General features: G+C 41.3%; 1 protein-coding gene across 6 annotated transcripts in view; it reads right to left on the bottom strand.

Annotated features, from left to right (window-relative positions):
* Positions 1-65: 65 nt before the first annotated feature.
* The window catches only part of LOC109304050 (ATP-binding cassette sub-family G member 2-like), a 44,772-nt gene continuing 20,980 nt past the window's right edge, over positions 66-23,857 (bottom strand). For 4 of the 6 annotated variants that reach the window (XM_019526532.1, XM_019526531.1, XM_019526533.1 and 1 more), the window contains 7 exons: positions 17,794-17,876; positions 13,098-13,187; positions 11,478-11,602; positions 8,446-8,600; positions 7,490-7,579; positions 4,558-4,658; positions 66-320 (listed from right to left, as the gene is read on the bottom strand). In XM_019526532.1, the coding sequence (XP_019382077.1) occupies positions 173-320; positions 4,558-4,658; positions 7,490-7,579; positions 8,446-8,600; positions 11,478-11,602; positions 13,098-13,187; positions 17,794-17,876 (792 nt within the window). In that variant the 3' untranslated portion in view covers positions 66-172. The remainder of the gene's footprint in view (positions 321-4,557; positions 4,659-7,489; positions 7,580-8,445; positions 8,601-11,477; positions 11,603-13,097; positions 13,188-17,793; positions 17,877-23,857) is intronic. The other 2 variants (XM_019526534.1, XM_019526535.1) reach the window with 2 other exon arrangements.

Genomic DNA, 23,857 nt, shown 5'->3' with positions numbered 1-23,857 from the left:
GCATATGACTTGGAATTGCTGCAGTTCAGCAATAGGCCCCACTAAGAAAAACTGAACATGTTACCTTTTAATAATTAAAATCTTTACTGAATTATGTTCTTTGTAGCTTTCACAATAAATACACGCCACTGAAAATATTTAGTGTTACTAAAGGTTTTTTAACACAGTGGAGTTAAGATAATTTCTTCAGGAAGCGGAGTTTCACATATGCAATTGTCAGGAAAATTAATGTCATGCATATAAGAGCCATGTAATTCTTCCACATGCCCCAAGCTGTCACTTCGATGCCTTGTATTTTCAGATACTCTTCTCCAGTGCATCTAGTCAATACAAATTGAGGTTTAGAAAGTTAACCCTTTGCTAAACATCTGTAACTGAAGAGTTAATTTGCCAGTTTTCACAGCTCTGCTGAAAAAGGCTATTGCTGAACACACAAGAGAACTCTGACGATATATATTAACCTATTTAAGAAAAAATAGATCATTTGAACCTCATGTTTAACACTGAAATTGAATTTCAATATTCAGTTCTGATTAGCTTGAATAAATACCAACTTTTGTGAGACCTCTGCCCATTGATCATGTTAGTATTTCAGCATACCCACTGTGGGGGAAAGTAAACCTTTAACTCCAGACAGTGTGTGGAAAAATACAAATACATTAGCTAACTACAGTTCAGTAGCATATGTGACCTAAAGGAAACTCCTCTTTCCAATCTTTTTTGCTAACAGGTTGTATGAAAAGACTTTCACAAAATAGAATTTTAGCTATGTAATGAGAAATTTGCTATGGATACAAGAGCCACAGAACTGATTCTCACAGTCCCTTTTGCTAAATAAGAGGTCAGTTGAATCCCTAATACAAAAGAAGTTGTCATGTCTAAAGTGAGATTTTTTTCATCTGATCCTGCTTTCTTTTAGAAGCTGCTTTGCTCATTCATCAATAACATATTAGTGCTTCCTGAATAAACCCATGAACTTTAGAGGTCGTCCAAAGATGTTGCTGTAGACTCCAAATCTTATCCTTCTGCTCAAGTCACCAAAGGATTTCTCCCAAAACTGTAGAAATACTCCAGGAACCAATTTGTAACACTAAGAGAACAAATCAATATCCTGTATAAACATTAAGACAACTGTGTGTCTAAGTCATCCTCTGCAGGAAAGTAAAACTCCTGCTTTGTGTTTTGGCCATTACTACCAGAGTGGACTGAGGGTAAAGAGAGACTGATAATGGAGTGTAAAGTATTAGGAAAGACCTTTCTAATGCTGTTGCACAGCAGCTTTTTCTGTTTGTTACTACTGAGATACAGTGAGCAGTGAAATGCAGAAGTAGAGTGGAAAGGGTAAACACACAGTTTTAAATATTATTTGTACTGGAATAATTGGCAAAAATGGAAATTTCCTCCCCTGCATCGTAAGAGCTGTGTGGAAACCAATCTAATAATACCTTCGTACCAGAAAAGGATACTGGCAGTGGAGATGGTACTCAGTCTCCCCATCCTGCTCTGCCCTCTCACGCCAGGTCCTGCCCACTAAGGTGCAGAGGCCCATGGAAGGAAGGCAGTAGGGTAGGGAACTCTGAGCCCCGCAGCAAGCAGCCTGAATCCTCCCTGGCCCCTGCCCCCCATGGGCTCCACCTGGCTTTTGCTTCAGCTGTGCTGCCTATGGGAGAGTGGGGGTACTAGGCTCCACACTCTGCTCTGGCTGCAGCAGCCACCACCACCTTCCATACATGGCAGCCAAGGCTCAGGCGCTGCTGACCAGCTGTGGCTGATGCCTGTGGAGCAGGGAGTGGGCAGAATGCAGGTGCTGGGTCCCATAACCCTGGCAGCTGGGGGCCCCCGCTGGCAGGGCAGGGGGCTACAGGTTGGGAGTTAGAGGCACTAACAGTTAGTGGGGTGGGGGGTTGTGGGTTGGAAGTGAGGGTCACTAGTAGGGCCAGGGGGCTCTGGGTTTAGAGTGAAGGGCACCAGCAAGGTCCCTGGTGGGGACAGGGGGATGGGAGGAAGCAGGGGTTGTGGGTTGGGAGTGAAGGGCACCAACAGGGCTCGGAGGGTGGGGGGCTGTGGCTTGGGAGTGAAGGGCAATGGCATGGGCAGGGCACAGGCATACCAAGGCTGCTCAGCGCCACAAAGCAGTGAGGGAGACAGATGCAGCTGGGTCCGCGTCCTGGTGAATGAAGGGCCCAGGGGGAGCTCTGATTTTCCATGATAAAAAATAAAATAATGAAATCAAACACCAAAATATATAGGTATTTAGAATTTACTTTATTATAATGATTGAGGCGCTGGTAGGCTTCTAACTGGCTTTAAATTTGTTAATGTATCAATAAAACATTGTGGCCAACTGGTACCTATATATATAGTGGTGTTTCATTTTAAATCACAGAAAAACATAGATTCAGGGTTTTTAATCAGAATTTTAGATTTTTTTTTTTATCAGAGGAAATCCAGAACCCTGCTGATTACCCTATCTGTACTCTAGCATCCCTTTGTTCTGGGTGCTGTACAAACAAAGGTAGTTCTTGCTCCAGAGAGTTGTCTGTTTTCCTTTGCATCTGAAATGTGAGCTCAGCTAGATTTATGAATCTTCCTGATTTGAGTTTTTTCAATGTATCAAAATTAATGGAGAATCTCTGCAGAACAATTCTCTTTCAATGCCCAGTCTGATAAATATAGGTGTTTCTGGTCTGCATGGAACCTAATTCATCATTACTGCAAAAGCAAGGTAGGTTTCTTGTCTGCCTAGCAAGATTTGAAGTGATTTCTGGGACCACAAAGAACTAGTAGGGGGACTTTCTCTCTTCTGAATCCTTTATGGGAACTGTTTAGAAAACTACTAGAAAATGGAGCAGATTCTTCTCTGCCCACGATGTGTTTCCTATTGCTGTGAAGAAGCTCTGGTTTTCAAGAACAGCTATTAAACTACTTTACAATGACTATGGGTCTTGCTGCATGTTACAGTATGAGCCACACAAATGTTGATTGGTGTTAGTGCTAGTTTGAATCTGGAGCAGTCAATTCAGGCCAGCAGGGGCCTGGAGGATGGAAAGATAAGAATCACATCCCCATCCATTCCGGGCTTCACTCCTACCCCGCAGGGCTTTCCCCACATGGCTTACTTGTGGTTGTCCACACTGTCTGTCCTGAGGAAGCAGGCAGGAAAGGGTTAAAATGCCTGCCTGGCCACTGCCTGGCTGCTGCTCTTCTCTGGGCTGAGCTGGCTCAGAGAGCAGCAGCAACAGCTAGTGCCCTATCTGTTCATTCAAATAATAGTTAACCTGTTCTTCTCTCTCTCTCTCTTCCCCAGCATAGCTTGAAATAGTTTAAAATGTACAAACTTTTCTTCACCTATCTAAAATGAATCCTTAAATAGTTTTGGAGTTTGCACATCAGTCTTCATTTTCCACTGATTCATGAAATTAATTCCAAGTTGCAACAGTATCTATTGTTCTGCTAATTTATTTTAGTTAAACATGCTCTGCAAAAGAAAATAGTTGTCATCTTTTCTTATTATTGTTGTTCTATCAAAGACCTGTAAAGTTAATTTTTAAGTGTGAGTTCTAATAGAAGTTGAAAATCCATATCTTATCCTGTTTTAAAATTGCATGATTTGTTGGCTTTTGTTGAAGTTATGCATGACAAAGACACATTGCTTACTTGTTTAAGAAGCTAGTCCATCCTCCTTGTCTTCTAGAGACTTCCAGCAAAACAGAAAAGACAAACTATGATAATCCTAAGGTTAAAATAAATTATTCAGAAAAGAAACCCATAGAAAAATAATCTATATCAGAAAGAAGCAAAAGGAGAGGAAAATGTTTTTCTTTTGAGAAACTTCAAGATAAAATACATAGCAATATGTGCTTTTCTAAAGATGCTTTTTTGTTAGGTTTCTAGCTTCTCTGGAATCATGTGAGGTATGTACTGGAACATTTCTGAATGTAAAGCTCTTAGTTTTAAAAAAAGTTTTAAATTGTTCCCTGTACTCGAGTGGTCTGGTAACTGAACTGTGTATTGTAAGTGTTAAGAAGGAGCAGTGAAAAGCAAAGAAAGAACAAAGGAAGTGGGCAGATCAATGAGTAGGCTGTTAGCCTGCAGCTCAGGAGACACAGTTTAATTACCTGTTCTGCCACAGATCTCTTATGATCTTGGGCAGTTATCTGCAAATAGGAATAATGCTTTTCTTCAAACAAATGCTGTGGTGATGAATATGTTAAAGACTGTGAAGCATGACTCTGAAGCATGAAACAGGTCATTTTTTTAGGTCACTCTCCCCTCTGCTTGTTTCTATAATAAGAGGCATTGAGGGAGAGTCAAACAATATCAGATGGATGCTTAAAACTAAATTAGCATCCAATGCAAGCAAGTGAATCAAGCTCAGTGTATTGGTATCTGCTTTATTCCAGACTACTCTTGAGTCCAGTAGTTCAGATATAACATCACAGACCCACTCATAGCAGAGGCACCATGGGTAGAGCAAGAAAAATCTCAAATTCAGTTTTCTAGTTTACTTGTCTGTGATGCTTGCAAGGATTTTATTTCTAATAAATGCATACTCACACTGTAAAAGGACTATGACTGAGGCAGCTTAGATTGACTCCAGCCACAGTTGTGTTGTTGTGGCAAAAGTTTAGACCAGTAAATTCGTTAATTTGCAAAGCCTTTAAAAATAAAAAATAACAAACAAATTAAATCAATAGCTGTTCAAGGGAGAAACCAAACAGATTTATTTAGTTAACAGGTGCTAAATAAATCAAAGAACATTTAAAAAAGATCCTATTTGCACAAATCAAAGACAGGGGTGTTTTTTCCATCCCATTCAATATGGGGAAGAAAGCCGTGTCTTAGAGTACCAGCCCAGGGTAGGTGGCTGCTGTGGCCCCGGCTACAAAGCTGGAGCTGAATCGCCACCTGCCCTGGCCTGGGGTGGCTCATGTGGCAGGGGAGGGGGCACATAGCAGAAGGAGTACAGGGGAGCAGTGAAGGTAGTGTGGAAAAGGGAAGCGGGAAAAAGCTCTGCCCCTGACCTGGCTGGGCCTGGAGCTGCCACCTCTTCTCCTGCCTGGCCAGGCTGGGCTAGGGCCAGGGTCACCATTACAGGCTGTGGGGGACAACAGGCAGAGGACAAGCAGCAGGGGGGAGCATATAGTGGGTAGCAGGCAGCAGAGGGGGCTGGGAACAAGTGGGGGGGCAGAAATAGGCACAGGGGGTCAAGGGGCAGGTGGCAGACTTGGGGTAAGGGGAGGGATCTGGCTGCCTGCCCCCTACCCCTGCTTTCCTCACCATGGTGGTGAGGGGATAAATTTAAGAACACCCTCCAAAAGTTAGATTTTGTACATGGAAGATTATAATTTTTTAAAATAATTTTCCATGTATAATTATGGAGAGGTCATTGTCAATTCACGTAAATATGGTACTTATTACAATTATTAAATCTGAAAAAAAAACAGTCTCCAGAACTGAATATTTTTCCTATAATGTTGGCAAAATCTTTGCACTGAAAACAGTTTAGACCAGTGGTTCCCAATGCAGCGCCCCCAAGGTTTATTCCCCACACAGGACTGATCAGATTGATCTAAATACTTTAATCTTTATTGATCTAAATACTTTAATATTCATGTTGGCACCTGCTGCTTTTTCTTTTAAATTTGAATATGCCCTTGGACACAAACGTTGGGAACCCCTGGTTTAGACCAACGTTCAGTTCTGTGACAATACTTCCACTCTGAAATAGGTTCGTGCTGTTTTGGCTGTAGTATGCTAGGCATAGTTTGTTCAATTTGCTGCTGAGAGAGGTTTATGATGAAAACCTATTTTTGGAGCATTCAGAATAAAAATAACTTTTCAGGGCTAAACTTGAAACTACAGGTTCATTTCTCCTCGTGTATTTTAACTGAGATATTTATCCTATTATTCTCTTCTACCTTTTGGCCCAGTTTTTGGAGCCCAGAAATTCTGTTTGTGCTGATTATTACACATAGGGTGCATCTACACGTGTTGCTATGGAGAAGTTATTGTGCCATGATTTTGTACTTCCTTTTGGGAGTACAAAATCATGGCACAGTAACAGCCCAACCTGCGCCACGCATGCGGCGCAGTTATTTTTAGCAGCTACTTCGCCATAGTGACACACTATATCGGGGAGCACGTCAACTACAGCAGTGGAGATGCTGGTCACATGTAGACCCCCAGGGATGCTACGGTCTCCGTAACACGGTGCTGCAGCAACCATAGGCGGCGGAAGGCTGCGGCTAATTAGGCTTAGTCCCCACAAACTTTTCATGGCAGCTGGCAACACCAGCAGCACCACAGTGCTGCTGTCCCACAGCACTTGGCACTGCTTGGTGTGCAGCTGCTCCTCCACTGCATACAGCACCAGCATGCATCGGCCCCACAACGGCCCTGTGGGAGGGAGGGGCGGGGGTCAGGTGGAGCTCAGCCCTTCCCCCCCCCACAATAATATTTTTCTCCCCCGCTTTTGACAGCGACATAGTGTCATGTATAGACACATCCACTGTATACCAAATATATTGTCTCTGAAATGGCAGACAACTTTGTGAGGCATGAATTTCTACTAGTGGACACAAAACCAATGAAATTAAAGTATGAATTTTGGTACTGAGACATAACTGAATACTGCAGTGTTCAGCCACTAGAGGCCACAGTTACAGCAGCAGTTGAGATAATGACTTTCAAATTAGCATTGCAGGTTCACTGTTGATTTCTTATACTCATTAAAAAGATTCCATCTGTTTGTTATTTCTATACATTTCACTTATGCCTTGATTCCCCTATTGAGACTTGAATTGTCTTGGGCTGTACCATCACAGAGTCAGGAGTTCCTGGTCTAAGGAGTTTTTATTCTAAATAACAGGCAAAGGCTTGAGAAGAAAATGGCTTCATCCTCTGTCTAGAAATTTCTATTTCCTTTTAGATAGCTTCTGCTAAAAAGCTGTTTAAATATCCTCATGCTACCTTTAACTCACATGCACCCAAACCTGCTATCAGTGATCATTATAAAGAAAAAGAATTATCCTGAGTACCATGATAGGTGGCAAAAAGTCATGTCAAAAGGTAAGACGAGAGAAGTTTGGACCAACTACTAGGAAGATACCCATATCCATAAAAGTAAATGAGAATCAACATAGCAGACACTTAGCTTGTATTAGACAACATACTTTGAGAATAGTTCTGTAGCATGCAAAGGATCAAATGGGGTAAATCAAGTACTCTTTCCCAGTTCTACTGTTCTTTATGTAATCAAAGACTGCTTTTTCTCATGTTGTGGTACATTGGTCTGTATGTCCTATCTGGCACGCTGGGAATCGCATCACACTGTTCTGAGGATGTGAGGAACCAAGAAGCTCTTACTACATAAGTTGCATTTATTGATTAAAACTACAGTAACACTGTTTGACAGTATTTCTTCTAAATTAATGGTGAGTGTTCACAAAAGGTTACTAATGTAGTGCACAGAAAATGCAACACTTACTGTCAGGCCATATCGAGGGATACTGAAATACTGCAGCCAGAAAAGCCAAGGTCCAACACTTGTGAGATTTACCAGTAATCCAGAGAAAATCTAAAAACAGAAAAGGCATAATCAGAAGTCTGCCACAGGGAATCTTACAGATCTTTGAGTCACTTTAGACTAAACAGCACCAATTCGGTATACAGAAAAGGTTCCCATTAATGTTAAATAAATCACCTGTCACGTGCACAGTAACGAGAATCCCAAGTCTGGACCTGATCCTAAAGTCAATGTGAATAAAATCGCACTTTGTTAGTACGGATATTTACTTGTTCCATCTCGCACAATGAGAGAAGGGCAGCATGGCTGTATTTGAGGCAGAAGTTTACTTTGAATGTTTGCAGGATAGCTTCTCTCCATCAAGAGCAATAGTGCTCAGATACTCTGACTTGGGACCTCATTTGTGTGCTGGCAGTAAATGAAATTCCACAAAGGAGCTAGCCTCCCCCTAATATATGTTAATCCTGGGTAGCATGATCCTTTAACTTTTCTCCAGCAACTTTATTGTCCAGGCCTATGCAAAGTACTTTTGTCTAAGTCATCTACTTCTGCAAAAATACCAAATCCTAAGGAGTCAGAGACCAATCCTGGCAATGAAACATTAGTCTCTTGCAAGACCAATAACATTTAAACTGTGACTCACTGATCCTGGCCCTTTTGCTTTGTTCAAATCTGCAATCTGAACTGTTCTGCTTTACAGGTACTTACTACAGGCCACAACTACCTACTATGTACTGCATTAAAATGCAGATCTAGGTGTAGACAATATTCTTAATGTTCAAAATGCAGATCTTAATGTTCTAAATGGTCCTTGATGCATGTCAAAGAACATATAAACAGGTGTAAAATCACAAGCAATGCATTCTACAATTAAGATAGAGGAAATAAATAATTTAAAAAAATCTGATGGCACTCACAATCATGAACACAAAGCAAATATTTATGAGGAGATTAGCAACAGTCACAACATTTTGTCCTGTTGCTATAGCCAGAGCCATAGAACTGGCTGTGTAGGCGACTAGTATGAGGGTAATCATCAGAGTAAAGAAGGCCTGAGCTGTTGGCTTGAAACCTGAAAAATGGGAGGGGGAAAAATAAGTCAGTCTACCTTTTCCTGGACGAGGGCTTTTTGGTGTGTACTATATACAGACTTAAGCTACAACGCTAGATAGTTTACTTTTAGTTATATTCAGGAAATTATTATGCTCAAACCTCATGCTCTAGTACTCCACCCAGTAACCTGCAAGGGTCAGGAAGAAATTTTCCTCCACTGTTCACCTAGCTAAATGTATTCAGGATACATTTTGTTTTGACTTTTGCTGAAGCATCAGGGGAGGCCACAATTGGAGCTGAAACACTGACAAGTGACAGACAAGCATTCTGAGTTGGAACCATGGGCAGACCAGGGATTTTGAGAAGTGGGGTATAGATGGTGTGATACATCATCAAATATAACACAACACATTATTCTGTAGTTACCAAACTAGAGGCTTTACTAATACGCCAGGAGCCTAGGGTTATATTATTCAGTGTAGGATCAAAGCAAAACAAATATAACTTAATTGAAATGTTCATTAGTTTGCTATTTCATGTATATAAAAAGACCACAACAAACTAGACAAAAAAATCAACAGATGTCTTATTGGTCCTGTAGTCATTAGAATAGAATATATCTTTCTGAGATTCATAAAACAAAATCTAATCTTCCTGAGCATCCTGACAGTAACTTCACTAAAAGGTATTTCCACGCCTAAGTAAATGTTCACCTGAGTTAACATTTCCACACCTGACTTACAAGAGTTAAAAACAATCTGTAGAGCTGTCAAATAGAAGCTAGATTATGAGAAGCAGCTAACAGACAGGAGAATTGCAGAAGGCTAACTTGATTAGTAAATACCAAAACAATTAAATAGAAGAAAGGGCATTAACATCTGTAGAATAAAGAGTTTAGATGGAATCACATAGATTATAATGAGCTGTGAAGTCAATGTACTCCCTCACTGCTGCCTGAATAGAAGTGCTGCTGCCCCTCGGTGGCAGTAGGTTTTAAACTTCGCATGGACCAGAATTGTAAGGCAGGTGCAACTGCATCCCCCACTGGATCTGGTCCTGGTTGGAAGAAATGAGTGATGTCTCTTGCTTACATGATAAGTATTCTGCTGACTGCTACATTTAGCATGTGTCTACATGAGACATGTGGTTAGTGTGCATTTAATTAGTACTTGTATAATCAAGCACTAAATAAACGTTTAGTAACTGGAGTTACTGTGCAGCAGCACTGACAAATGCCTTTTAAGTGACAATACTGTGCAGTAGCCTAATAATACTGCACCATAGCATATTAGCACTGTTTGTCAATGTGCTCTTGGAGCCCGAAAGAGAATGTTCTCTGTATCAGACAAGTATAAGCCTTGGGGTTTTTTTCTTTCCTTTTTACAGCAGGGGTATCAAACTCATCAGGCCCCATAGGCTGGGTGAATGTCACATGGCCGGTTTGAAGACCAGATCAGGTCTAATGACCAGCATTGTGCCAGATCCATTGGGCAGGGGCTGGTTTGGTGCACGTGCCACTTGCAGTGTACAGGCTTGGGAGCTGCGGCATGCCACACACAAAATGCAGGTCCAATCCAAAACCCATGAACAGCATTGCAGATTGACATAACCTGTTTTACAGCATGGGGCACTGTCACCTCCTGAGATCACCTGAGTATATCTCCCCTGATCAATTCATTTCTGCTGCTGAAGAACCTTTGGACATGTGTAGCACTTTGGTTCCTCCTTTTGTCTGCCTCTGGTAATCAGTTTTACTGAAATGCTTTAGTCTATCTGAGGTCTCTGGGCTTAATACAGAGGTATCTGATTAAAACTCACTGGCCTGTGCTTTACAGGAGAGTCATTTTCATGAACTAACATTCCTTTCAAATTTTAAATTTTACGGAATTATGAAGGAGTATAATCAATCATGAAACTTTCTCATCTGTTGAATAAACAAAACCTAAAGACAAATACGTCTTGAACTATACTTAGAGCTCAGTAGGCAAATGAATATACATTCTCTATATATGAGTCAATAAAAAGGCTAATTAAAGAAGCATTTCAACTAGAGGGGAAGGAGTAGCAAGGTCATCTCTCTGTGTACACTAAATAATTTTCCTCTTTCAAATACTTCCTCAAAACCCTGATTTCTACACTTGCATGCTTTCCTCATCAACTTGGTCTATACTTTGAAATATAAGAATCTGTAAAATTCACTCACTCTATGGTATTTCCATTTGTATTCAATTTAATTATTTTCCCTTATTTCTCTCCCCACTTCCTTATTACCTTTTGGATGCATGTCTCCCTAATTTCCTTCCTCTTTTCAGTCATGGTGATAATTCCATACTTTATATGTAGTCCCATTTATTTGATTTGATTGGTTTGGAGACACTTTATAAGAGGGATGATGTCTTCTTTAGTATCTTGAAGGCTTCACATACTCATGGTACAATATAGTTTATTATTAATTGATTTTTATGCCATAGCCTCACCTGCTATGAACTGATACGGCTTCCAGGAGAAAATCTGGCCTAATTTAACCAGAGTAATAATTAATACCTATAGAAAAGCTATGTTCATGAATACGTTCAAATCTATTGCTCACAAGTCAGTAGGGATTGGCTAAATCAGAAAAGATCCATTTAGAATTTGAAAGATTTGCATAAAATAATGTAAAGTTAGCTAAAGATCTGTATTAACCGTATTATGAAAACATTCTGTTTATTCCACTTAAAGTATATGGATTCTCAGATGTTTATACTTAAGGTAGAGACAAGACAGAAATAGAAGGGAATTGTTGCTTTATCAGGAAGAAGTGAAAATGAGACCACTTGTAGAGACCTGAAATACTTGCTAATCAATGAATGTTCATGGTTCCTTTTGATGCAGTTTTATTTTAAAGGATACTTGCCTATCATGAAATAATTTATGCAGGTGAAAATGATGCTTGGTAAAGTCCTCATTGGTATTAGATCAGCCAGTATCTTTGAGAAGAAATATGCAGACACTCTGTAGTACCCACTGACATATTCATGTCTAGAAAAGATATTAAAGATTATAAATCAATAATAAAGCAATTATGTTATTTATCAAGCATTCTCAGAGAAAATTGACACACTTAGACAATCCTCATCCGTTGCATGTCAGTGAGATTTAGACTTCTAATTCTTATAGACTATTTTTTGACAATCCCAGACAATCTCTAGCAGACATCTAGTATTTTAATAAATACTTCAAAGAGCTGTTGCCACATCATGATATTAGGTAAACAGATGCAGCTTCTCTGTCCTGTTCATTATTTTGGAACTAACCAGTCTCAGTCTTTTCAAGCTATTTACAATACCAAAATCTTTCTACCCCTTGCATAATTTTTATCATCTGTCTTGAACTATGTTGAAAATGACAATGTATTTTAACTCTTTTGATCTGTTACCCGTGAACTATGCTACCGATATGCATATTTACATTGGTACATATGAAACTGTATACATATTTACACTGGTAGTGCAGACATTTTATTCTTATGCTGGATTCATACCATCTGGTTCAGATGATTTGCTGTTTTTCTGTTAATCCATTCATTCCAGCACTTCCCTCTTTAGAAAGCTCAGTCACTTTAGATCTCATAGTCCTATCCTTTGTCTTTAAGACACATGCAAAAAAATGCTTAACTTCCCTCCAATAGGAAAGTGATCTTATCTTTCTTATTTGTTCCTTTTACAGCCTAGTGGACTTACTGATTCTCTCACACCTTCTGGATTCTGATATATATTGGCATAATTTCTCCTTCCTTTTATGTTTTTACCTATTTTCTCTCTATTCTTCTTCTTAGGATTACTAATTTTAATATCACCTGTCATAGTTTATGATCCTTCCTGCTAATTTCAATGTCATTTTTTGATTCTTTGTTTAGCTCAAATAACCTCCTGAACTTTGACCATACTGCTTTTTTTTGCCTTGGTTGTTTTGATTTCTTTTCTGGTTATGGAAATGTATATCTTTGTTGAGTTATGAGTGTTAAAGTAGTCTGCATGCTGATTCTATAGATTTTCATCCCTTAGTTTTGATTTTGGGATTTTAAAAAAACATTTGATTGTTAGCAATATATAACATATGTGATATTTTACTACTGTATACTACCTGGCAAAAGAATTTTGGTCATTTATACTACAGACACATTACCTAGAACCAACCTATGACTTTGGAGCTATAGTTTTATTGAGACAGCAGTAACCAGGCACTAGTAAAGGGGTAGGGGGTCAGTAGCTATAATCTATTTAATCTCCTCCTCCAACTCCAGACTAGATGTGATTTCTGCTTTAAAAAATATTAGCAGTGATATTAACAATGTCAGTATTTTAATTATAATTGAAACAGTTCACATCTTTATCTTAGGGCTAAATCTTGATCTTCACTAGTACTTCCATTGGTATGCCCTGAAGATAATTGGCAGATTAAGACTAAGACTGACTGGTAAATTGATACAACAAAACAATAGGCAATGTTTTCCATAACACAATATTTTACCTACATAAATATCTTTTTTTCTGTGACAAAAAGCTCAATAGTAGTAATGCTGTTCATACACTGATTGGTGGTCAAAAAGAACAAAGCACCAACTCTGTGGAGAAAACAAGCAAAAGTTAAAAAAGAAGCTGTGTACATTTTTAAGCTAAAAAGGCAGGGAAAAGAATTGTCAGAGGGACATGTGTCATGTGGTATTACTACATGAGAATGATATAAAGAAGTAATAAGTTAACTGTACAAGGAATAGCAAAAAGGGTCTTGATTTTGCCTTTGTGCTTGATTTTGTTCTGGCTAAGGAGGCAAGCAGGTTGTTTCCCTTGGAGGGCAACAGCTCCATTTGTCTGGCGCTGCTGCACTGTGATGTAATGTTCTTTAAACTCCTTAGTGCAAGGCACGCCTTTCTATTATGTGTTTGTAAAGACCCTAAACCAATGGGGCCCTAGTCAAAGTTAAAAATCCCTTGATGCCCTCTATGAATGCAGATAGACAAATGAAATAGCATGTGTTCCCCTCTCAGGCACTGACTGTGTTACTTGACTACAACACCAATAGTATGCCTACTCTGGCTCTCCCTTGACACTGCTGCCAAAAAATATGGGCTACCTACCAGCTTCTGCTCCATATGTTCCAAACCAGGAACTGAGGCAGTGAAGAGGCTCTGGGGCAGAGATCTTGAGAGGGGCAGCAAGAGATGTACCTGGTGCATCTTCACTGCTCCATTTCTAGATTTGAAGTATGGGGAGCAAAATGAGTGTGGGGTCTTATTTTTCAGCAGCAGCCTAAAGAACAGCACAGAACCTGTTTTGACATACTCTTAATCCCTGCCAAAATATAAAGGACAAAGGACAAGATCAGAATCTGTGAAGCAGATGCAGGAAGATTGCCACTGGCAGAAAGTGATCTCTCACCCCTCAGCACAGCATGTGTAGCTAAGCACCCAGGATGAGATTTTTCAAGAGTTCAGTGACTTACTGAGGAAAAGACTCAATGAAAGTGAAATCATATATATATTTTTCAGTTTTCTCATCCTGAGCCCATACAATTTAGAACAGCGGTTCTCAACCTTTTTAGACTCAAGGCACCTCTTGGAAAATGCCAGCTCTTAGCTTTCACTCATTTCTTGACTACAGACAAATAAAAGGGCAATTATTCTGTTGCAAAGAACTCTGGAAAGACCACAAATGAAAATGCTGTTTGACACTATTGATTCCTATTTGAAATCTCTGGGTTTATTTTGTGAATCCTATGCAGGTGATGTGAACCTAACAGTTGCATGGCACTCTTAAAAGGGCCCCAGTTGACAATTGCTGGTTTAGAATGATTTTACAGAGTAAACAAAATACTGGGTTCTGCAACATATCCATTACAAATGTGAATATCCCCAAAATACCATATTTACTCGAATCCAAAATGAGTTCTTTCCCCCTCATTCAATATGGGGGAAAGAAGCCCTGTCTTGAATTTGAGTACAAGCTGGGAGGCAGGCAGCTGCTGCAGCTCTGACTGGCTGGATGCAGTGCTCTACTTGAGAACACCCTGGGACTGGAAAATAATTGGTATTGTATTCTGTAATCATCTTGCTTGTTTTGCTTACATTATTCTTATTTCCTATCACTCTGCATCAATAAAATTTGCTTATTATCAAATGGAAGAAGTCACGGTCAGTCTGATGGTTTGGGTCCGCCCGGAACAATTGCTCAGGACTGGGTCATAAATCCAGCGCCAACAACTGGTGACTCCACTAGTACCAGGTCCAGTGTCAACAACTGGGGACTCTGGGACCAGATCCAGTGCCAACAGGTGAGGGGGACCTCCTCCTTGCCTCTGCTCCCATTATCCCCAAGGGAGGTCTTGGAACCTTTCCTTCACCCTTACTGACTGCTCATGAAGGCATAGAAATGTCCCAAGTTCTCAAAGGTGTGGGAAATGCTCTGCTATGAGAATCAGCTAAAGACAGGCCTGCAGGACAGTTGCAGAGAAGCTGCCAAAGCTATGCTCAGAGCTCACAGTGAAGGATTACCCTGGCCTTGCCAGAGCTCCAGAGCAGGTCTGTGTGTTCCACCTATGACAAGGGCATCAGGACCCAAGGAGGGCAAAGGGGACAAGGTCAGCTTTCCCTCCCTGATTCTCCATAGCACAGTGCCTCTTGCTTTTGGGAGACAACTACAAGCTCTTGCACTGGCTTCAATGACTGACTTGGAGGATGCACTTAGTGTCAACATCAACAGCTCCTCTGGCTTTGAATTATACCTGCATTAACGAGCCAGGGGAAGGGGATGTATATCAATTTGGGAGGGGAGAACAAGGGAGCTGGCTTGCTGCATCAGGAACTTACACTGAAGCAATGAGTGTGGTGCCTGAGCATCTAACCCCCAGCTGGCTGCTTCTTCCTCTCTGTATTTTTATTTCATGTTCCAGGTCAACTTAGCCAAATCAGTTCCAAATCCTGTCAATTCAGCCTATCAATGCCCCATGTGCTCCATACCCCAGGCTGGATATTTGCCGGTGATAGCACCAAATGGATTTGAACAATTGAGCAGAACAGCAAGTATCTTCTTTCCCCGATTTTTCAGCCTGGGGATTTTTTCAGCCTAAAATGATGGCAGGCATCCTACAGGCAGGCCAAAGCCTGGAGGTCCTGGGGTCTGGATGCTCCTGAGAGTCACTTGCCCTTAACCAACAAGCTAAAGGGGCAAGTGAATCAGCCACCTCCTTCATTGGCGCTGAAGTCTCAGACACTGTCTACCACATCTTCTCCTGGCTTTCTCCCTGTTCTTGTCATTTATTGTGAGTGCCATCTGGAGATAGAACAAAATGATGGAGTCTATATGCGCTCCTATATTTAGAGGTGGGAAGAAGCACTATAAGAACCCTGAACGGTCACTTACAGCGCTGGAGAACAGGTGTTAACAGCTACTAGGTTATATGATCTCTGCATTTTTTTTCACTGGCCTTGAATAGCAGCAAAATAGAAAGAGAAGAGCAAATAGTAACAAGCCTACATACTTACCCTGGCCTGAGAGTTGGAGTCAGAGCTTCAGTTGCAAACCTGACCATTACCCACCCCGCACAGCCTCTACTCCCCCATCTGTCACCCTCCCTTGCTTCTGCTACTTACTCTCTGTCAATGGTTCCGCCCAGGGTATGCAGCACATGATCATTCTGGTCCCCACACATTTATACAGTGGTAGCAGCAGCTTCAGCCCCAGCTGTGGGGCTGGCACCAGGACTGCCACCACTACAACCACTGCTGCTTGGCCAAGCAGAGGCCAGAGAGACCATGTGCTCTGTGCCTCAGGCTGAAACGGGGCCAGAGCCATGACAAGGGAAGTGGTGGCTGGGGGATGGGCAAGTAGCAGGATAAGCCAAGTGGGAGGGGCAAGTGCAGTGGGAAACAGGTGGGAAGGGGGCAAGTGGAGGGGACAGGTGTTGGGGGGGCACAATCATGGAGGGACCTGTGGTGGGGGAAGGTATTGTGCAAGTGGGGTAGGCACTGAGCCATGCAGACATCAGAGGGCAGGGAGCAGAAGGGGTAAAGGGCAAGAGTCAGGCAACTTGACTGCCCCGTCACCTGCCCCATTACTCCTGCCTGCCCCAAAACAGCAGTGGGGGGGATGAAATTAAGATGCCCTTCCAATATTTAGATTCTATACATGGAAATTATAACAAATTTATAATGTTTTCATGTATAGAATCTAATTATGGGGAGGTCATCTTCAATTTGTAATCATCTTGAATTCGGGTAAATACTAGAAGCAATCCCATTTACATGGACAAAGACAGCAGAATTGGGCCTTCCTTAATTATCATTTAAAATCCCACTAGCATTGTGAGGTTCAGACAAAAGTTTTGAAATCTGACTGAGCTGTGTATAGTGTCATATAGTGTGTGTGTGTATTTACTCAAATACAAGATGAGAATCTTTCCCCCACATACTTGTCATGGGGGGAGCCTCATCTTGTATTTGAGTATTGGCCTGGGGCAGATAGTAGCTCAGCTCCTCCTTTGGCCCCAAGCTTGGAGCTTTGGCCCCTTTGCCACTTGCCCTAGGAATGGCTCATTTGGTGGGAGTAGGGGCAAGGGACCAGGGGGAGAACAGGGGAGATTGCAATGTTGAGGAGACCCTGAGTAAGCATGGGATCCATGGAGTGGGGAGGCAAGCTGCAGGGGAGAGGAGGCTGTTGGGGAGACAGGCACAGGGGCAAGGGACAGGAGGTAGGCACAGACTTGGAGGAGCAGGCAGCAGGAGGGCACATGGCAGGGGGCAAGTGGCAGGAGGGGCAGGCACAGGGGTAGGGGGTTGGCCCCTTATCCCCTGCCTCAGTAGTTTGGGGGTGAGGGGTGAATTTAAGATGGTCTTCCAATAATTTTATTCTACACATGGGAAATAATAACAAATTTATAATTTTCTATGTATAAGATCTAATTATTGGGGGGATTGTCTTAAATTTCAAAGTCATCTTAAATTCAGGTAAATACAGGGAGTGTTTATAAAAGTAATTTTTAGTTCTTATGTAACTAACATAAGTATAAAAGAGTTTCTCTCTTTTAAAACAAAACTGTAGTTTTAAAAAAGTATTGTTTTTCTTTAATCTAGAGTTCTCTGCTTACTTTATCACAAATAAAAGTATTTTGAAAACTAGCCCAAATAAGAGCAATTTGCATGCCCTTTAAAATGTTCTTTCCTAAAGTTTACTAACCTGTTTTGAATACCACTGGCATCATTTTTTACTCCAGCGAAAATGGCTCCAATAATTATTCCCAGAACAGTTACTATACCTAGCTAAAAAATTCAAGCAAGAGTTCATGTTTTATTAGCAAGAGAAGTATATTTAAAGGCTGTAATTTTCATATTAAGATCTGTTACAGGTGAATAAAACTGTTTTGTAATATATCACAAGTTACCTATTAATATAGCATTTTGTATAAGTTTACAAGGAAATCAAAATAAGCTGTGAAGCCTCATTTGTGCATTTTCTATAAAGGTTAATAGTAGCTATATAGCTAACTACTATATAGTTCAACTGCAGCTTGAAACAAACATTTAAACTGGCAAAATGAGATGAATGAACAGATAATTTCCCTCCCAGTAAAATTATATTAATCATTAACCACTGCCTCAATAATCAACCTTTATACACTTTGTGCATGTACTTTCACAATATCTGATGAAGGGAGCTTCAGCCCATAAAAGTTTGTGCTATATATTTATTTATTCATAAATCTACTTTGGTTACTCTACAAGGTACAAATCTACCCCGTCTCAATATCAACTATAAAATTAGAATAGAAATCAGGTCTGCAATTAAAACTTTGATAGCTCTAAAATAACTCAGTCTAATTCTAGAGACTAAGGAGTATACCAGAAAGACAAGGAAGTGTGATACTTGGAGCAGCAGATGATACAGAAATGTAAACTAATAAATCTGAAAATGCCATATTTCCCTACATAGTACATGCCTCAAAAATAAACACACACCTTGGGAAGACTAATGAAGAAAAGAAGATTCTTCTAGATTTATAGATACATACAGCAGGATCAGAACCTAATCTTCAAAACATTTATCCTCTCTTACCAAAAGTTGAAACAGCATCTGCTGCTGAAGACTGAGCATCCTGGGTAGATCTGGATTTTAAAAAGAACTAAAAACAGTCTGCAGGGCTGTGAAAGGCCAGAAGAGAGACCAAAAGTAATTAAACTGCTATTTTTTCAGCACAATTGCCAAACAAAGGACAGCTTAACTGGTGGACCATCACAACCATTAAAAAGACAGTAGGTCATTAACATCTGTTAAACAAAGAGCAATTAGCAGAAATTAAATAGATTAAAATGAGCCTTAGAGCCAATTGACTCCCTCAGTGCTGTCTGAATAGAAACACAACTGAGGCTATTTTGGGCAGAAAATCAGCCTCCCCACCTAAGGCACACATGCTAATTTTTAGAAGGCAAATTTTGGGGTAAAATATGCATGTGGTATGTGTGTAAATATGGTATATGTTACTGAATAGCTCTCTTTGCTGCCAGGGGAAACTTTCCACCAGGTATTCTAACAAGCCAGTTAACAATATAACCAAGAACATTTTTTTCTATCTTTAACATTTTTAAGAAAATAATTAAATACTTTTGTCTCAAAACCCACTCCTAAGTCTTTTGGGTGTTTTTCCTTATAGAAATATAGGATTTTACATAGTGTGTAAAGTTTATTTATATCTATTTGTGAATCTGTAGTTACAGCAAATGTCAGAAGCTATGTTTCAGAAAAAAGTAACAGAACAAAGTACAGGAAAAAGGTAACGCAGTGCAACAGGGAACCCTAACCCTGTTACCAGAAAGCAGGCCAGTCCCTTTAAGACTAGAACTTTCCACACACAGCCTGCTGGCAGGGTAGGAGTTAAAAGCTGAGCCTTGCCAGCTAGTCAGGGGACCAGAAGGGAGGAGGCCAGAACTATAAAAACTGTGGGCTGAGCTGTCTTGGGCTTGGCAGCAGAAGGGGTGAACTCCTGATGACTCCCAGAGAACCTGCAGTAGTCCCACAAGAAGTAGCATAGCTGATGGTGGGAAGCAGAAACCCAGAGCCTTGGAAAAAATGCGAGCTGGCATACTGCCTTCCTTAATTTTATTTTTTGGTTATATCCCATGGACTTACTGTTTGTGTTTGACTGGTAGACCGGTATTTTGTGGTCGAGGCTGTAGGGGAGGAAGAAACCTAATTAGTGCAATCATAAAAAGCCAAAAGGTCCAGTGCACTAGTGGGTGCAGCTGTATAGGGTCCCAGTGAAGCCAGGTCCCAGTAGATGGATCTTAGCTAATAGCCCAAGTCATAAGAAAGGGCCCAAGCTTGGGTTTCCCGTGGCGGAAACTTACCCCCCTTCAGTCCGGCAGCACAGGAACCTGGACCACGGCCGCAGCTGCGTGAGCCGGCATTACGCCAGCTGTTTAATCAGCTGTTCCCCAGTATGGCCGCCACGCAGGAGTTTAAAAGCCCTGGCAGTCCCTGTGGTGAGGGGGAGCCGGAGGAAGAGGGAGGAGGCAAGCAGCACCCCAAAAGTCCTGAGGCTCCCAGAGCAAGGAGAAGCGGCACAGCCGGAGCAGCACCGGCGAGCAGGGCAGGGGAAATCTTTGATCCCCCTGCCAGAAGGAGGCCAGGGGGAGCACTTAGTCCCCCTGTAGGAGACAGAGCAAGGGAAGCACTGCAGCTCCCTGCAGCAGGCAGACCGAGGGAAGCGTCTGAGCTCTCTCCAGGAGGCAGAGAAGGAGCAACGTTTGAGCCCCCTGAAGGAGACTGGGGAAAAGAAGGCAGCTCCATGTTCCTCCACTCCCCAGGAGAATATTTCCTCTAACTTAAAACAAAAATAGGAAGAAAGGGGGGGGGGGGGGGAAAGGAAAATCAAAGACCTAGAGAAAGAAGGTGAGGCATCAAGGTCGGAAGTACCCGAGTCAACTGAGCCCCACTTGGAAGTGGGGAGCCCCACCTGAAGCAAGCGGTGAGCAAGCCCCGTGGGTTCGAAACAACCATCACACCATCACCGATTCGGTTGGCAAGTGGACAGGGTGTAGGGGAGGCGGAGCCCCATGGAACATCACGACAAGTGATCGAGAGTACCACTATTGTTGGGGAGCCCTTCCAAAAAGATCTCCACTGAACCCCCTCTCTTGGTACCTTAACATCAAAGTCATGGCAAGCGAGTTGAGGGGAGGGGCTACATACCCGACAGGCCATGCTACCCATAAGGCCCCAGAGATCACAGTTACCATTTAGTCTGACCTACATAGTGTACATTGCAGAATATCTCACAGTAACTCCTGCATCAAGCCCAATAATTTGCAATTAAACTCCAGCATATTTTATAGAAAGACAACCAATCTTGAGGTAAAAATTCCACTATGTCTTTGGTTATCCATTCCCCTGGTTAATTATCTTCATTGTAAAGAAAACGCAACCAGAACAACCCCTGCATTTTATTTCCAGGTTGTCAGATTCAAGCTTTAGTCACTTTGCCTTTGTCTACCATAGGTCTGTCCAACTTCTAAGCACTTAGGGGCCATACATGCCATGGGCTGTACCACTGCAAGCCACTTTTCTCCCTGGTTGCAAGCTGCATAGTTACCCTCTTTCTGTATTCCATGCGTGGGCATCCTGGACTCACCCTCAGCTCTACAACCAAGGCTTCCCTGTTGTATTGCACTGTGCAAGTCCAGGGCCACAGGCTCCCCTGGTACCAGGGCCGGCCAATCCTTTCCTGCAAAACCTGCGGCTCCAGGGGGCCCCACAGCTAAGGAGCCCCCTGCATCTGGCCGCTTGCCACCCCTCCCCCCCACTGGTTTGGGGCAGGGGACCCCAAAACTATTTCCTGCAGGAGGCCCCAAAAAATTGTGGGCCAGCCCTGCCCAGTACTATGGACTATGCTGCCCCCACATTGTTCACAGGGGCAGAGGCAGCAAGCAGAAGATGGAGGAGGGAGAGAGAGCCCAGAACTCCATACTGCTGCTGCAACAGGAATGATCGGAGGGGTGACCACCAGGAGGAAGCCTGGGGACTACAAATTAATGCCTCAGAGGCCACATGTAGCCCACAAGCTGCCAATTGGACAGACCTAGGTCTACTAAATTTATAAGGCTTCCAGGATAAGATGCTTCTCTCTGGATAGGTGCCCATGGACTAAATTGAATATATTGATCTAAGATTCTCAGCTGGAAGGACTGTTTACCCCTTGACTCATTCTTGGGTCCCTTTTCTGAATCCTGACAAATATCATCACCTTTTTTAAAGTGTAGGAACCAAAATGGGCTATAATTTTTTCACCACTGGATTCACCAGTTCTATTTTCAGGTACAATGTGTTTTCCCTATTTTACTCTGTATTCCCTTTGCCACAGAAACTAAATGAAAGATCATGATTAGCTAATTATCTACCAAGATCCCTGAATACAATTCAGAGGCTTTACCAGTTCTCCATCTTGTAAGTATGATTAACATTCTTTTGCTCCTAGATCATGCATTAGTTGGCATTAAAACGCATGTTGTTAAATGATACCTGACGCAATTACCCATCCTCTTCACCATTCAGTACTCCACCAATCTTTTTGTCCTGTGCAAATACTATCAAGCATGTTTAAGGTCATTAATAAAAAATTGGAATAGTGTTGGCTCAAGAACTGATCCCTACTTAATTCAATTAAAAAAGGATGGCACACTGTTAATGTTGCTGTTATAATATATTAGTTGATTTTAATTGATTTAGTATATGCTATGATGATTTTATAGTGCTTATTTTTAACTGTAATATGTGGATCCAATTCCAACATCCTATGGAAGTCTAAGTAACGTGTATCAATCTAATAGTTTTTATCACATAAAACCTGTAACTTTATCAAAGACTGATATGCAGTGGACTCAATGAAAAGTATTTTCCATATAAACATGTTAATTATAATTTTATCCTGTAGTTCTTTATTGCTTTGACAAGAGGACTTTTCAGTCAGTTCCTGCAGCGCTTGTTAAACCTTTCTTCCCAGAAGTCACTTGTTTTCAAAGCTGTGTTGGGACAGCTCCTCTAGAAATATTTACGAAAACAAGTTGTGTTTTTTTCATATTCTTATTGTTCATATTATTTTGAAAGATCCTTGGTGTTTGTTTAAATGTGTAGCTGATGTTCTAAAAAATGTTAGCAAGAAGACTGAAAGGCCATAATTCAGTAAATTAACCACAAAACATGCCTATCTGAGGAAATTATAATAAGAACTTCAGATTGCAAAGGCTTGGTTATACAACAGCAAAACTAGCATCTTTTCCCTTCAACTGGTTGCTCTGCTGCAGAGAAACACTAGTGGTAAAAAAACAATTAATTTAATACAAACTGATGTGAGACTATGTCCCACATTTTATACAAAAATAAATCTTCACAGCTTATTTACTAATGAGGTCTCTGAATCATCCCAGTTCAAATAAATATAGTAATAAATAATAATGCATATTTAATAACTATACCAATGACCTTTAATTAATTAGACAAAGCTTAATAAAGAAAACAGACATTTTTGCTGAAATATAGAAACTGATTTTCTCTCTGGCTATGTACACACATTCACATAATCCTTTCAGGTTTGTTCTCTTGGTGGAGAAACTTACCCAGAGCCACATGTACAGTCATTCAAATGCTGAGGCCCTGAAGAGCAGACAGGTTACAGTGCTGACACTGTGTAGCCAGATGGGGGCCCTGTGCACACATCTCAGCATGCTCTGCAGGCTCACTTAGTCTGCCTGGCAACAGATGGCAGCAGTGCATAGGGCAGTCCCGACTGACTGAACCAAACTGTGCATTTTTAACCTGTGTTTTCCTGTAGCACAATATGGATATTCTAAATGGAACGTGTTCTGCTCCTTGCTGGAGCAACAAAGTCCAGCAAGAGATACAGTCTCTCTGGGTGGGGAGAGAGAATGCTGGTGGACTATGTTCTTTTCTGAGAAGCACAGCATGTACAGATATTCACTGTCCCAGAATAAATTCTCCTAGGAGTGATTTAACCAGTTGTTACCCAGGTTATTTTTCTCCTGGAGCAGCCATTTTTACTCTGGGAGAAAAAGCTTGAACATCTGTAAATTTGTGATTTCTCCTGGAAGAGTAGCGACTCTTCCAAGACAAACTGAATGTTTCTACAAGGCCTCCACTGAAGCAGAAAAGAAATTTGTTTTTAAAACTATAATGAGTACATATTTCCCATAGTAGATACAAATTGCTATTAAAATTATTTTTGAAATTAGAT

This window comes from Gavialis gangeticus, unplaced genomic scaffold (assembly GCF_001723915.1).
Source record: "Gavialis gangeticus isolate Ggan-Ray unplaced genomic scaffold, GavGan_comp1, whole genome shotgun sequence".
NCBI classification, from domain to species: domain Eukaryota; kingdom Metazoa; phylum Chordata; order Crocodylia; family Gavialidae; genus Gavialis; species Gavialis gangeticus.
The sequence above is the reverse complement of the archived record's forward strand: the minus strand, read 5'-3'. Positions and strand labels throughout refer to the sequence as shown.